At 41.4% G+C, this 14,894-nt stretch overlaps 1 protein-coding gene across 1 annotated transcript in view; it reads right to left on the bottom strand.

Annotated features, from left to right (window-relative positions):
* The window catches only part of LOC120531571 (aldehyde dehydrogenase, dimeric NADP-preferring-like), a 48,233-nt gene that overhangs the window by 26,602 nt on the left and 6,737 nt on the right, over positions 1 to 14,894 (bottom strand). Inside the window, exons 4-5 of the mRNA XM_039757090.1 lie at positions 9,306 to 9,537; positions 889 to 974 (exon numbers count right to left, since the gene is read on the bottom strand). Of these exons, the coding sequence (XP_039613024.1) occupies positions 889 to 974; positions 9,306 to 9,537 (318 nt within the window). The remainder of the gene's footprint in view (positions 1 to 888; positions 975 to 9,305; positions 9,538 to 14,894) is intronic.

Here is a 14,894-nt window from a genome sequence, read left to right as displayed (position 1 = left end):
ATTTTAATTCAAGGAGATCTTATGGACCTTTTTCAGAATTTGAACCTGTCTAAAAGGCAAGAAGAACTAATAGGTTTCAGATTAAGAGGCCCGAATCTCCTCCACAAAGAACCAAAAGTATCAGGCATGGTGAATGGTTTTCTGGAATGGAAAAGCGATACCAAGGCAAGTAAAGTCCTAGTGTGTTTGTTGATTACTGTTTGCCCTTAAAAAGGAAAATCGTATACTTCTGCCTTTTAGGTGAGATGCTTACAGAATGTATATATAGTGCAAATGTACTTTTATTGTAAATTTTAATTGTGCGTCATTTAAAGAGATTAGAGAGAGTATGATTAGATATTTTAATTCTGCACAAAATATACTGCAATATTCACCTATTGATTCATGTGACACGAAAAGTAATTTTGTTACGCAGCGTAATCTGTGTGTATGTAAATCTTTAGCTTCGACAAGTTTCTCTTCACAAATTTAACAAATAAATTAAACCTGCATCAGTAGAAGTTCATTACGCTAAACAAGTAGCTGCTGGTACCCAGCTAAACAGTAGCTTCAAACTATGTGCCACATTTAACCAGTATGCTGGAACTGGTATCTTAAGGGTTTTGTTAGCACTTAATATTAATTTAATCTCTTAAAACCTCTAATTGGGATCTTAACAGTTTTCTTATTAGTTAATATGAATTTCGATATTCATGAGATATAAATACTGTCAGATAATTGGCAAAACCCAGTAAACTATAAGCATTTAGGTGCTGAAAAAGCTACAAACACTGTGTTATAGATGTAACATTTAAATATGTAAATATGAAAATACACATTTGAAGTAATATATAAATCTGTAAATTCAAAAGTTTATCATGTAGAAAAGGAATTTAAACAGTTTCTCACCCTATCAAGGTAGAGAGGCAGTAACAGCTCCAGTAAAGCTGCTGTGTGGGCGCTGACCTCTGATGGTTTTATCACTGCAGCATTACCTTAAGAGGAAAAAACAAGTTAATAAACTCCAAGTTAGAAACACAAATTTTTATTTGCTGGGACTCATAAGATGCATTATATGGGGAAACTTTGAAGGTGAACACAAAAATTTCAAGACATCGAGCCTCACCAGGTCATGAACATACTCACATATATGAAAGTAGCACATCTATACTCTTCTTTCATTTCTTTCTATTCTAACCAGCCACTGTACAGTGCATGCTACGAACCTCTTCCTCCTAACTCAGCCAAATACTTCTTTTGACAAATTAAAAGAAAAACTAGCTAATTTACAACTCAGTTTAACCAGGGATTGTGCAGTTGATGATCTCAAGAAACACTAATATATTTTAAAATGGCAAGGAACTCGTGTTCCTAGCACAAATGACATCAAGAGAAGCCTTAAGTGTCCTCTATGAGGACAGAAACAAAAAGTAAATAAACACAATCAAAGTGTACAGTATCTGCCATCTTGTGGTGAGATTTACACATAAAGACATTGAGGAGGCTGTTGAATGCACAACTGACTACATCAACTTCTGCATGGACATTGTAGTTCCAGTAAGAACAGTATGCTGCTATGCTAACAACAAGCCATGGATTACAAGTGACATCAAAGGCTTTTTGAACCAGAAGAAAAGGGCTTTTAAAGGTGGTGGTGATCAGCATGAGCTCAAGCACGTGCAGAAGGAACTCCGAGTCCAGCTCAGGGCGGCAAAGGAGCAGTACAGGAGAAAGCTGGAGCAGAGGTTGCAGAACAACAGCATGAAGGAAGTGTGGGATGGGATGAAGATCATCACTAGCTGTAGCTCGAAGCGGGGTGCCACCATCGAGAGAGAAGTGGAGAGAGCAAACCAAATGAACAACTTCTTTAATAGGTTTGATCACAGTAACCCATTCTCACCTCGGAGTACTTCATCCTCCAACCATCCTTGTACTGATACCAGCATAGGTGAGACATCCCCACCCACAATTACAGCAGCACAGGTGAGCAGAGAGCTGAGGAGACTTCGTGCCAGCAAAGCAGTAGGTCCAGATGGAGTATCACCATGACTGCTGAAGGCCTGTGCGTTGGAACTGGGGAGTCCTCTACAGCGCATCTTCAACCTGAGCCTGGAACAGGGGAGAGTCCCGAGGCTTTGGAAAACATCTTGTATCACCCCAGTCCCAAAGGTATCACGTCCTAGTGAGCTGAATGACTTCCGGCCTGTTTCTCTGACATCACATGTGATGAAGACCATGGAGCGGCTGCTGCTTCACCACCTGAGGCCACAGGTCCGCCACGCCCTTGACCCTCTGCAGTTCGCATAGCAGGAGAAGGTGGGGGTGGAGGGTGCCATCATCTATATGCTACACCGATCCCTCTCCCACCTGGACAGAGGCAGTGGTGCTGTAAGAATTATGTTTTGGACTTCTCTAGCGCCTTCAACACCATCCAACCTCTGCTCCTTAGAGACAAGCTGACTGAGATGGAAGTAGACTCACACCTGGTGACATGGATCGTGGACTATCTTACAGACAGACCTCAATATGTGCGTCTTGGGAACTGCAGGTCTGACATTGTGTTCAGCAATACAGGGGCGCCGCAGGGGACTGTACTTTCTCCGGTCCTGCTCAGCCTATATACATCAGACTTCCAATACAATTCAGAGTCTTGCCATGTGCAAAAGTTCGCTGATGACACTGCTATTGTGGGCTGCATCAGGAGTGGGCAGGAGGAGGAGTACAAGAAGCTAATCAAAGACTTTGTTAAATGGTGCAACTTAAACCACTTACACCTGAACACCAGCAAGACCAAGAAACTGGGGGTGGATTTAAGGAGGCCCAGGCCCCTCATGGACCCCGTGATCAGAGGAGGAGACTGTGTGCAGAGGGTACAGACCAATAAATATCTGGGAGTGCAGCTGGATGACAAATTGGACTGGACTGCCAATACTGATGCTCTGTGTAAGAAAGGTCAGAGCCGACTATACTTTCTTAGAAGGTTGGCGTCCATCAAGATCTGCAATAAGATGCTGCAGATGTTCTACCAGACAGTAGTGGCGAGTGCCCTCTTCTACGTGGTGGTGTGCTGGGGAGGCAGCATAAAGATGAAGGACGTCTCACGCCTGGACAAACTTGTTAAGAAGGCAGGCTCTATTGTAGGAGTAAAGTTGGACAGTTTAACATCTGTAGCAGAGCGACGGGCATTAAGCAAACTCCTGTCAATCATGAAGAATCCACAGCATCCACTGAACAGGATCATCTCCAGGCAGAAGAGTAGCTTCAGTGACAGACTTTTGTCACTGTCTTGCTCCACTGACAGACTGAGGAAATCGTTCCTCCCCCACACTATGCGACTCTTCAATTCCACCCGGGGGAGTAAATGCTAACATTACTCAAAGTTATTGTCTGTTTTTACATGCATTTTTATTACTATTTAATTTAATATTGTTTTTTGTATCAGTATACTGCTGCTGGATTATGTGAATTTCCCCTTGGGATTAATAAAGTATCTATCTATCTATCTAATAAAAAGGCAATTCACTCTACCACCGTTTCTCAGTACCATGGAGATTGGTTTACTAAAGAAACACTTAAGAAGATAATGTTTTAATTACAGTTGTTAATTAGATCTTGCTAGTTATATATAACATGGCTTTTTTAATAGACAGGTTATACACTAACTTATGACCCTGAACCTGATTAAGTTTCAGAATGTATTTGGTGCTCCCAATGCTTCATTTACAGTTTCTGTGTAAGGCAGCCAAGCACCATATCTCACTTTTTATTAGCGAGACCCTCAATGCTCACCAGAGTTCTTACAGGTAAGCAACATCAGGCTTCACTGGCCTGTAAAGCAAGATACGAAACACTGAAAGAATAATGTTGCCCATACTATGCACACTCTAAATAAATGAGTGAAATATAAATGTGTTAACACTAACACACACAGGGTTAAACAAACAGTGTAATGTAGAGAATCAGATATTAAACTTTAAACCACAAGGTCCCTGATTTAATCATCATGTTTCACTCACTGTGTGATTCTGACCAGGCACCTGTTCAATAAATATTAAAACAAAAACAATTATAGTATATCCTGATTTTATAAGTTGCCCTGAATAAATACAGTTATAATATATATCATATTATATTGTATATAATACAATAATGATACGTCTGAAGAGTTTTTTAGTTATCCAACAACCATAATAAATGACCACTAGAAGGCTCTGATCATTTTGTGTATTTTTCTGTGTTCACAGTATGTCAGTTGTCCACAACACAAAATATTCAGCTTCACTCTCTCCTCACTCCATCTCAGATTATCACAAGCAACCTCTTCTCTTACTTAGCAACTGTTATGTAAAAGTCTGAGGATTGCAGACTTGCGTGAGGATTGCATTTCTTATTATTTTCCTTTTGGTATTTGGACTTTCACTTCTGTTTTGGCATTACTGTTACTGGTTGATATATTGGGACTTGCTTGCTGTGGATTGCCTTTTTAAGCAAATCCTTTTGCCTTTTTTTGGCTCTACTAAGCATGTTTGCTTCCTCTTGAATTTCTGTTAATAAATCTTTGTAAAGATTCTTGTGAAACCATGTCTCTTTACAGAGTTTGATGGATTTTTTTTTCTCCCTTGTGAGACATTTTGATATATTGTGGGATCTTCTGTGTACTTTGAACTTTTAAAGCCAGCAAGCATAAATAGAGACTTTCCAGCTGGTCAAGCTAGGATCCTGGCCATCTTATGGTCATTCTGGAGGCCTCAGACACCCTTTTTGCCATGTTTATGTATTTTGCTGTTGTGAATTTGGAGACAGATTGCCTTATTTGAATGAGATTTTCTCTTGTGGCAATGAACTTTCAGCATAGCAACAATTAAACAAGCAGCATATTATTCTCCTCCTTATGAAAATTTTGGTAAGCATCAGGAAAACAGCAGCTATCACTGATATGCAGTGAAACTACAATCTGCCAAAGGTGAAATTCCATTAGACCTCTGACCAGGAGTTAAAGGCAAAAACTCTGAGTTTTAAATAAATAACAAATACAAGTTGGCCTGCTAAACCATTTTTTTTTTCTTATGCCAAATTTCAAATACTAGTAATATTCTGATTTACTGAAGGTATGGTGTATAGGGAATATAAAATAATCTAAAAATAAGATAAAATAAATGTCAATTCATTATAAAAGGAAAAAGAGACCAGAATTTTGAAACATGTACACTGGCCAGTCTCAACTTATTTGGCGTCAGTATGTGTGAGTGTGCCAGAGGTTTTTCCCTGTAATGGACTGCCCTCTAGTCCAGTGGCAGTTAGTGAGCCTCTAATGACTACAGGGTGGTCCAGATCTAATTATGCAGATCCAGATCACCTGGATGACTTTGATTTATGCGGGGACGATTCCAGTTCATCGTGAAGACGATTCTTCATGTCGTCAGTTTGCACACTTCTCGATGGTCCGGGATTTTTCGGGTGATTTTCTATGTAATAAACTTAATAAGTTATAGCGTAATGAAAATTGCATAATTAGATCTGGACCACCCTATATTAAAGGGTTAGGACAATAAATAAATGAATAGACACATATATTAATCCTGACTCTGAACCCCAAGATTTTAGTTAGAATTGCCTTATCCAACTTCAGAGCTAACATAAATATCTCAAAAGTGAATTTCATCCTATGCCTTCTACAAAGATAGGGTGCAGTTTGAAGTTGGGGATTGTTAAAGGTTAACTTTATTGGCAGTACACACAATCAAAAGTAATTTTACTCCAAAACACACAAACATGTTTTAAGGAAATAGAGGAGATACATTATTACTAAAAGCAATGGAGAAGCTATTTTGTTACTTAAAGAATGTTTTTATTGGACTATTTACATGGGCACATTCATAAACACTGAGCACTTTGTTTTCCAGCATATCATCATTTCTAGGAGTAAGCAGCAGGTTCAAACAAGTGGAAGTTTACAGATGCATGTAAATTCATAAGCCTATCACTATGACAGAAGCGTTACCTGGCCAGAATAGGATATTGTCTAAATCTGATTATTTTATTAAAAGGTGTACATTTCAGACACACACACACGCTGCTTAACGCTCAGAGCCAAATTCTCTTAAACCTGAATTTCAAAAGGTAGACAACTCAACAGCCTGTACCACAGAGTGCTGAGGCTGAAATCCACTATTCACTGAGGAAAATAAATAAATAAATAAATAAATAATAGAGCTAACAACAGAGTGAGGGTAGGGAACATATCAACAAAGACATCTGGTTTAGCTATGAGTAGAAATGTACTATTGCAAGATATTATGAAGTTTAAAGCCTTGTGCTACTTCATATCTTAGGTATCTATAATTATAATAAAAATCGGAATTATCGGAAATCAGCTTGAATTAAAGCTATCTAAAAACATTATTAACTATCTATAGGGCAACCATAGCTAGTCAGAATTTAATTACATAAAATATAATTTTCAGTCAGGGCCTATTCCAGCAGTATTGATGTAAGACAGAAGCCAGTACTAAACATGGTGCTAGTCCATCCAAAAAAAAAAAAAATGAACTACAGACAGTTCTATTTGAAGAGTATTAAAAGTCCTTCAGTTTTGACAGTCAAACTGAAATTACAGATTTGAAATCTGACTAGTCAAGATTATATTTTAAATTTCTAAAATGAATTCTGTGACTCCGGATTGGATTACGAGCATTTGTAAATGTTAACTGAAATGTAATGCTGACTTGTTATGATGTAATTATGAGTCATTAAAAGTTGAAAACTCTCACAGAGGAGACCCAAGGATGCTCTGCTATGAGATGCCTCCTACTTTTTAAACTTTTAAAACTATGACATCCCTCACATGAGCAGGCAGTTGAGTAAGCCACTGAAAAGGTGTGTAAGGGTGGGTGCAGGAAGCGATACCAACTTACTGGACTATTCACTTAATGACTGGGCATGCAACAGTCCACCCTGACTGTTTATAATTTGGAATCAATTTTAAGTCACTAGTTATGTTATTCTGATATTCAGCCTCCATCAAACATAAAAGTAATGTTGTGTACATTTTAAAATGATGCGATTTGGTACACAAGTAAACAAGTATTCAATATCCCAGGATCCTGAATTGGATTAAGTTGTGGCTGTGTCCAATGAAACAAATATGTCAAATGCATTATGAATTCATGGAGGACTTCTTTCACATCATACGCACAGAGCACCTACTGATGGAAATGGCTTCTGTAAGCTGGGACATTTTACTATCTGTTCATTTTCTAAACTTGTTTTGTCCAGTAAAGGGATGCAGGAATCTCATGCACACTCTAGGAGCAATGAGAACAAGGAATGAGCCAACTCTGTGGGACTTTGGCATGAAGCAGGAGTATGTGGGGTAAACATCTGGGGGCTAGAAAAAGAACCTGGAAACCTGGACTTGGGAAGCAACAATGTTGTAGTGTATGTAGCCAGGCAATCTACGAAAATCACTGGTGGCAAGTTGAGGGGAAGCATACCCAATGGAAATCAAGTTGTACATTCATATTTTAAGGCAAAGTTTCATCTCAACTAATTATCCTAATCAATTCTTATTATTTCTAAAGCTAACGGAAGACATTATCCAAAATACATCACTTACAAGAAATGGCTCAAATGTACATTTTAAAAGCGGGGAACAGATGGGTCAGGCAACTTGGCTAGTGAGTCAGAGGTAGGAACTGAACAGGCAGCCTTTTGGTTTACGTCTGAAAACCGCTACACGTCACGCTCCACTTTTAACTTGTGGCTGACAGCCCATCAAGCCACATCATGTGGAATTACATATTATTATCTTCACCATCTAAATGTAATAAAACACCCGAGTTAGATGGCTTCCCAAATCAGCTTTACAAGATGTTTAAAGAAAAACTGCCATTACTGCCCCAGCATTCTTGGAACTGGATTACATGGGGTGGATTGACCTTCCTCTTGGAGAGAAGCCATTATTTTGTTTAACCCAAAAGGAAGAGAGGTTAGGAGCATGCACTGATATAGCGCATTGCTGCACCCACCACATGACAAATCAACTCAGGATCCCCAGATTAGGACCTGTGTGCAGCCATGTAACGGGTGACACCTCAGCACCACACTAGTTCAGATGGAATTGAATCAGTGGGAGGTTTTTTTATGGTGGCTGGAGTGCCAATTCTGCCACCAACCCCCAGGTTTTTCCCTGCAGGGCTGGATGCAGATTAATGTCATACCCAGGACGATGCATTGCAGGTTAAGGGCCTTGTCAGGGCCCAACAGAGTAGAGTCACTTTGGGTGTTTACAGGATTTGAACCAGCAACCTTCTGATTACCAGTGCAGATCCCTCCCTCAGAGCCACCACTCCACCCAAAAGGAAAAAGACCAAAATAAATGTGTCTTTTTTTAACCCTATTTCTGCACTCACCATAGCTTATACAATCTATGCCTTAATAATGGCTAAATGAGAAAATATTAAGCAAAAAAAAAAAAAACCTTGACTAAACTAGAATTCTGTATAGGGGACAAACAAGATAATATTAACACCTAACTCCATATTATGAAACATATTGAAAAGGAAAAGAAGAAGGCAATTTCAGTCAGTATAGATGTAGAAAAGTTCACTTAAGGAGTCAACTAAGTATTTAGAAAGAGTTACTTTACAAAATTAGTTCAATTAACATACATAAAATCTATGCAAACCACACAACTCCAGTTTCAGATTTTTTTGTCTCTTTTTCTGTGTTTGTCTCCTCTCCTGTTTTTATCATTAATAGAGCTTTTGGTAGAAAGCATTCAACAAGACTCAAAAATTAAAGGGACAGATAGCCAAGAACATGGACAGCAAATTGCATTATTTGCTGTTAATATCTTACTATATTAATATGAACCCGCTGATTAATTTGTTGAGTTATGAATCCCCTAAAAATTCTAGTCAAACAGAGAAATTAAATTGAGAGAAGACCAGTGGGTTTTTTTTTTTAAGGTGGCAATTTTAGCTTGATGTAAACTGCCTGTCAACAATTTTCTGGTACTTTGAAATTCACCTGCCAAAAGATTTATGAAATATATTTAACTAGCCAACCTGCGGCGTACCATACGCCGCATAATCAGGCCGTTTTTTAAATGATTTTTAAGCACAGGGAGAAAATGAACATTTGAAAAATTGGTAATGTAATAAATCAGCAAGAAAAGCAACATTGTAACGATGCACGGAACAAACCAACATACAATCGTCCGTGCGGCGCTCAGGCGCATTTACAGTGTAAAACAAAGAAGACCAGTGTCCTCAGGTGCCAGTGTACCTGGTACCAGCATTCAGTCCAACCAGACCATGACTTACCTGCTGCAATGGCCCCAATAAGGGGCTGCAAGATAAGCCCAACTGGATAATTCCAGGCACCAATGATCAAGACAACACCCAGGGGTTCAGAGCGAATGTAAACCTGATCTGTCACGGTCAGCAGAGTCTTCTCTACAGCATGGGGTGCTGACCACTTTGGTAGTTCTTCCAAAGCCAGCTTGATCTCACTGTCTATTCCAATCATCTCAAGCAGATGCATGTCAAACTGGCTCTGAAAAAAATATAATTAGCAATTAATTATGGATGCTGCCAGTATATTGAGAAGGAATGATTCAGGTACTTACAATTTACACATGTAAACAATCTCATTAACACCTACAACCATGTTACTGACAGTAGAAGCAACTATTATTTACTTAGCAGACACTTTATCCAAAGAATTATCCAAGCTAGAAGTTCTTATCTACCTTTGGGTGAGGGCTGTTGTTTATATATATATATATATAAACATTTATATATATATATATTGTGGCCCCGGCCGGGCTGGAGCCCGCCGGGACGCTAGGAGGGCGTGAGGAGGGCTTGTGCCTCCTCCAGACCGCGAGGCGTCCGTCCTGGTTCTGTTGGGGCCACAGGTTGAGGGCATGGAAGCCCTTCCCTGTAGGGGCCCGTGGTCACCGCCAGGCGGCGCCCGATGCCGGTTTATCCGTGCGGTTGCCGGTCGGGCTGAAGCCCGGCCGGACGCTTGAGGACCGGAGGAGGGCGAGTGCCTCCTCCAGACAGAGTGGGGCGTCCGTCCTGGTTAGGCAGGGGGCCTCGGGTACAGGGCTTTGAAGCCCAGCCCTGTAGGGACCCGTGGCCACCGCCAGGCGGCGCCCCAGTGCCTAATTATCCCGGGAGCCCGCACTTCCGCCACACCAGGAAGTGCCGGGGGGAAGACTTTATGTGGCACCCGGAGAGCTGCCAGGAAGACAGCCGATACTTCCGCCACGCTGGGGCGTGGCTAAGGACGGAACACCTGGGGCTCATCCGGGAGCCTTATTTAAGGGGCCGCCTCCCTCCAGTGATTGATGGAAGTCGGGAGGAAGCAGACTGAGCTGGAGAGCGAGGACAGGAGGCGGCCAGGAAGGCACAAAGGACTGTGGGCCTGGACTTTTGGGGAATTCGGTGCGAGAAGGCACTGGGGGTGCACGTGAGCAAAGACCTTGTATATAGTGTATGTAAATAAATAGTGTGTTGGGTGAAAACATGTCGTCCGTCTGTCTGTGCTGGGGCCAGCGTTCACAATATATATATATATATATATATATATATATATATATATATATATACACACACACACACATATACATATATACAGACATACACACATACATGAGGGGGCTCTGCCCCCTGCTCGCTTCGCTTGCCCACCCCCGGGTTTGGTTTACCGGATATACAATTTAAAGAGATTGTTATTTTCATGGGAACTGTTACACATGCATTCTTTGCAGTTGTTTATTTATTGCCCCGGAGGTGGTTAAATCTTTCTCGCAGGACGTATAACTCTGCTCATGTTGTGAATGGGGGCTGAACGCACACTAAAGAGATGCTGTTAGGTCAGCTGCTGTCTTTCTGCTGTTGCTGGCAAGCTGCGTGTTCTGTTTGTCGCGCTGCATGTTGATCATTTAAAAGCCTGAAGCCTGTACAGCAGCTTCCCTTTTGCCACTTCGTGCCTCTGCCGCTCTGGTTGTGAAGGGGGGTCTGAACGCACACTAAGCAGTCGGATCATCTGCTGGCTTGTTGCTGCTGGTAAGCTGTGTCTTCTGCTTGTCGCACATTGCGTCGATCATTTCAAAGCCTGTACAGCAGCTGTCCTTTTTCCACTTGTGTTGTGAATGGAGGGGTGGTTTTAAAAACACGCTAAGGAGAAGCAGTCGGATCATCTGCTGGCTTCCTGCTGCTAGCAAGCTTCATGTTCTGCTTGTTGCTTGTCGTTGTTTTATGAGCTGGGAGCACATGATGTCTGTCTGCCAAAAGCATTCCAACAACTGCTTGGTAAGATGTCCGTGAACTTGTTTTAAATGTTGTCTCACTGTCTTCGCGGGATATTAAAATGTCTCTTGCGGGACGTCAAATTGTCTTCTGAGAAGATCATGTCTCGTCTCCCTTCCATGATTTTTTTTATATATATATATATATATATATATATATATATATATATATATATATATATATATATATCACCAGGCGGCGCCCCAATGCCTGCATATCCCTGGAGCCCAGCACTTCCGCCACACCAGGAAGTGCTGGTGGGAAGAAGACAGGAGACACCCGGATGGCTTCCGGGTGCACAGCCGGCACTTCTGCCACACAGGGTTGTGTCCAAGGGGGAGTGCCGGGAAGCAGCCGGAGCCCATCCGGGTTCCTACTTAAAGGGCCGCCTCCCTCCAGTCATCGGCAGAAGTCGGGTGGAAGAGGACGGAGCTGGAGGGAGGACTAGAGGCGGCCAGGAGAAAGGCAGAGAAACTGTGTGGCCTGGACATTGGGGGAATCGGTGCTGGAGGCACTGGGGTGTGTGAGTGCACAAAAACTTGTATATATTGTAAATAAAAGTGTGTTGGGTGAACATAAGATGTCCGTCTGCCTGTGTCCGGGTCCCAGTCCACAATACACACACACACACACAGTGGGTATGGAAAGTATTCAGACCCCCTTCAATTTTTCACTCTTTGTTATATTGCAGCCATTTGCTAAAATCATTTCAATTAATTTTTTCCCTCATTAATGTACACACAGCACCCCATATTGACAGACAAAAAAAAAGAATTTTTGAAATTGTTGCAGATTTATTAAAAAGGAAAAACTGAAATATCACATAGTCCTAAGTATTCAGACCTTTTGCTCAGTATTTAGTAGAAGCACCCTTTTGAGCTAATACAGCCATGAGTCTTCTTGGGAAAGATGCAACAAGTTTTTCACACCTGGATTTGGGGATTCTCTGCCATTCCTCCTTGCAGATCCTCTCCAGTTCTGTCAGGTTGGATGGTAAACGTTGGTGGACAGCCATTTTTAGGTCTCTCCAGAGATGCTCAATTGGGTTTAAGTCAGGGCTCTGGCTGGGCCTTTCAAGAACAGTCACAGAGTTGTTGTGAAGCCACTCCTTTGTTATTTTTGCTGTGTGCTTAGGGTCATTGTCTTGTTGGAAGGTAAACCTTCAGCCCAGTCTGAGGTCCTTAGCACTCTGGAGAAAGTTTTTGTCCAGGATATCCCTGTACTTGGCCGCATTCATCTTTCCCTCGATTGCAACCAGTCGTCCTGTCCCTGCAGCTGAAAAACACCCCCACAGCATGATGCTGCCACCGCCATGCTTCACTGTGGGGAGTGGACTGTATTGGACAAGTGATGAGCAGTGCCAGGTTGTCTCCACACACTGAGGAGAGGTAAGACACATGACAGCCCGCGTGTAGTTTGCTAAAAGACACCTGAAGGACTCTGAGATGGTGAGAAATAAGATTCTCTGGTCTGATGAGACCAAGATAGAACTTTTTGGCCTTAATTCTACGCGGTATGTGTGGAGACAACCAGGCACTGCTGGCTGGCTGCAATATAAGAAAGAGTGAAAAATTGAAGGGGGTCTGAATACTTTCCGTACCCATTGTATATATATAGGATAATGTGGGGGAGTTGGTGCATTGAGGGTAGTACTTTCCCCAGTCTAATAGATGGATATATGGGAGTTGCAGTCCTGAGGGACAATCCTGTCGGGGTCCTTGGGTGCTGCAGGGAGAGGGACTCCCTGTTTTAGGAGGCTCCCGTCTGACCTGGAAGGGCTTACGTTAATCTGTGCCCCAGAACTGGAAGCACTCCCGAGTCTGTAATAAAAGGGAGTCCGAGTCATGAAGAAGGAAGGAAGACAGAGCTCACCTGGAGGTGTGGAGGAGAGGAAAGAAATACAGAAGAGGTATTGTGCTTATATTAACCCATTATGAACAAATTAGCTGTTAAATAAATCATTTATTTGAACCAGGAACTGTGTCTGTGTGGTGGCATCTGATATTGGGGAGGTTGCAGACTTTCATTTAATGGTATTATTTTTCTTTTGGAGTCTGCAGTTGCCATTGCTCGACATGAGGACAAGAGTTGTGTTAATGAAAGTCAAAGAATCTATTATGAGACTGAAAAACCAAGAAGAAAACCCTTAGAGACATCAGAAAACTATAGGATTATCTAAATCTACTGTCTGGAATATCATTAAGAAGTAAGAATACACTGGTGAGCTCAGTCATCACGATGGGACTGGTAGGTCAGGGAAGCCCGTAACTGCTGTTGACAGAAAAGTCTCACTATGGTAAAGAAAAAGCCTCAAATGTCTGTCCAACACATCAGAAACAGTCTGCTTGTGGCAGATGTGTATTTGTTAGAGACGACTATCTGAAGAAAACTTCATGAACAGAAATACAGAGGCCACACTGCAAGACGCACACCACTAGTTTGCCAGAAAAACAGGATGGCCAGGTTACAGTTTGCGAAAAAAAGTACTTGAAAGAGCCTGAAAGATTTCTGGAAAAAGGTTTTGTGGACAAATGTGACAAAGATGAACCTAAATCAGAGTGGTGGCAAGAGCAAAGTGTGGAGACGAAACGGAACTCCCTGGATCCAAAGCATACATCTCATCTTTTAAACATGGTGGTGGAGGTCTCATGGCTTGGGCATGTATGGCTGCCACAGGTACTGGCACACTTAAATTCATTAATGATTTAACTGCTAATGGCAATTACACTTTGAATTCTGAGGTGAATAGAAACATCTGCTCAAGTTCCAGTAATTGCCTCCAAACTCACTGCATATCACTTCAATGCTACAACAAGATAATGAACCCAAACACACTGCTAAAGCAACACAACAGGTTTTCAAAGCTAAAAAAATGAAGAATTCCTGAATTGCCAAGCCAGGAACCTGATTTAAATCCAACTGAGTGTGCCTTCCATAAGTTGAAAAGAAAACTTAAGGGGAGAAGTCCCTGAAACAAGCAGGAGTTGAAGATGGCTGCATTAGAGGCATCACCAGAGAAGACCCTCAGCACCCGCTAATGTCTATGAATTGCAGACTTCAAGCAGTCATTGCATGCAAAGGATATGCAACTAAGTACTAAATATGACTGCTTTAACATATCCACCATTGCTATGCCCCAAACATTATGTTGTCCTGAAATGGGGGGACCATGTAGAAAAAGTTTTGTAATTTCTTCACGGTGTGACCAAAATGTATGCAAATACCCATAATTAAAAGTCTGCAACGTGTACTTTAATCACATCTAAATTGTTTGATTTGTAACTATAAAACTGTGGAGCAGAGAGGTAAAAAAATTATGGATGGCATTGTACATAAATATATATTTTTTTGACTTCGGTAAAATTGGAATTTTTATTTGGGAACAAATAAACTACAATCTAATCTAAGTGATTTTACAATCTGAAAGTGTGGCGCCACGTTTTATCCTAGTAAAGAACGAGTAGAGGAGCCTCCCACTTTCAGGCTTTGTACTTTAACCCAGCAAGACTTTACTGCCCAGCTTTTTTAGAATCCTATGATCTCCTATGGCTACAGAGATTCCAATAATCTGCTACTCTTGTGCAGGTATTTAGC

Source organism: Polypterus senegalus, chromosome 6, assembly GCF_016835505.1.
Source record: "Polypterus senegalus isolate Bchr_013 chromosome 6, ASM1683550v1, whole genome shotgun sequence".
Taxonomy (NCBI): domain Eukaryota; kingdom Metazoa; phylum Chordata; class Cladistia; order Polypteriformes; family Polypteridae; genus Polypterus; species Polypterus senegalus.
Note: the sequence above shows the minus strand (reverse complement) of the source record. Positions and strands in the feature narration are given on the sequence as shown.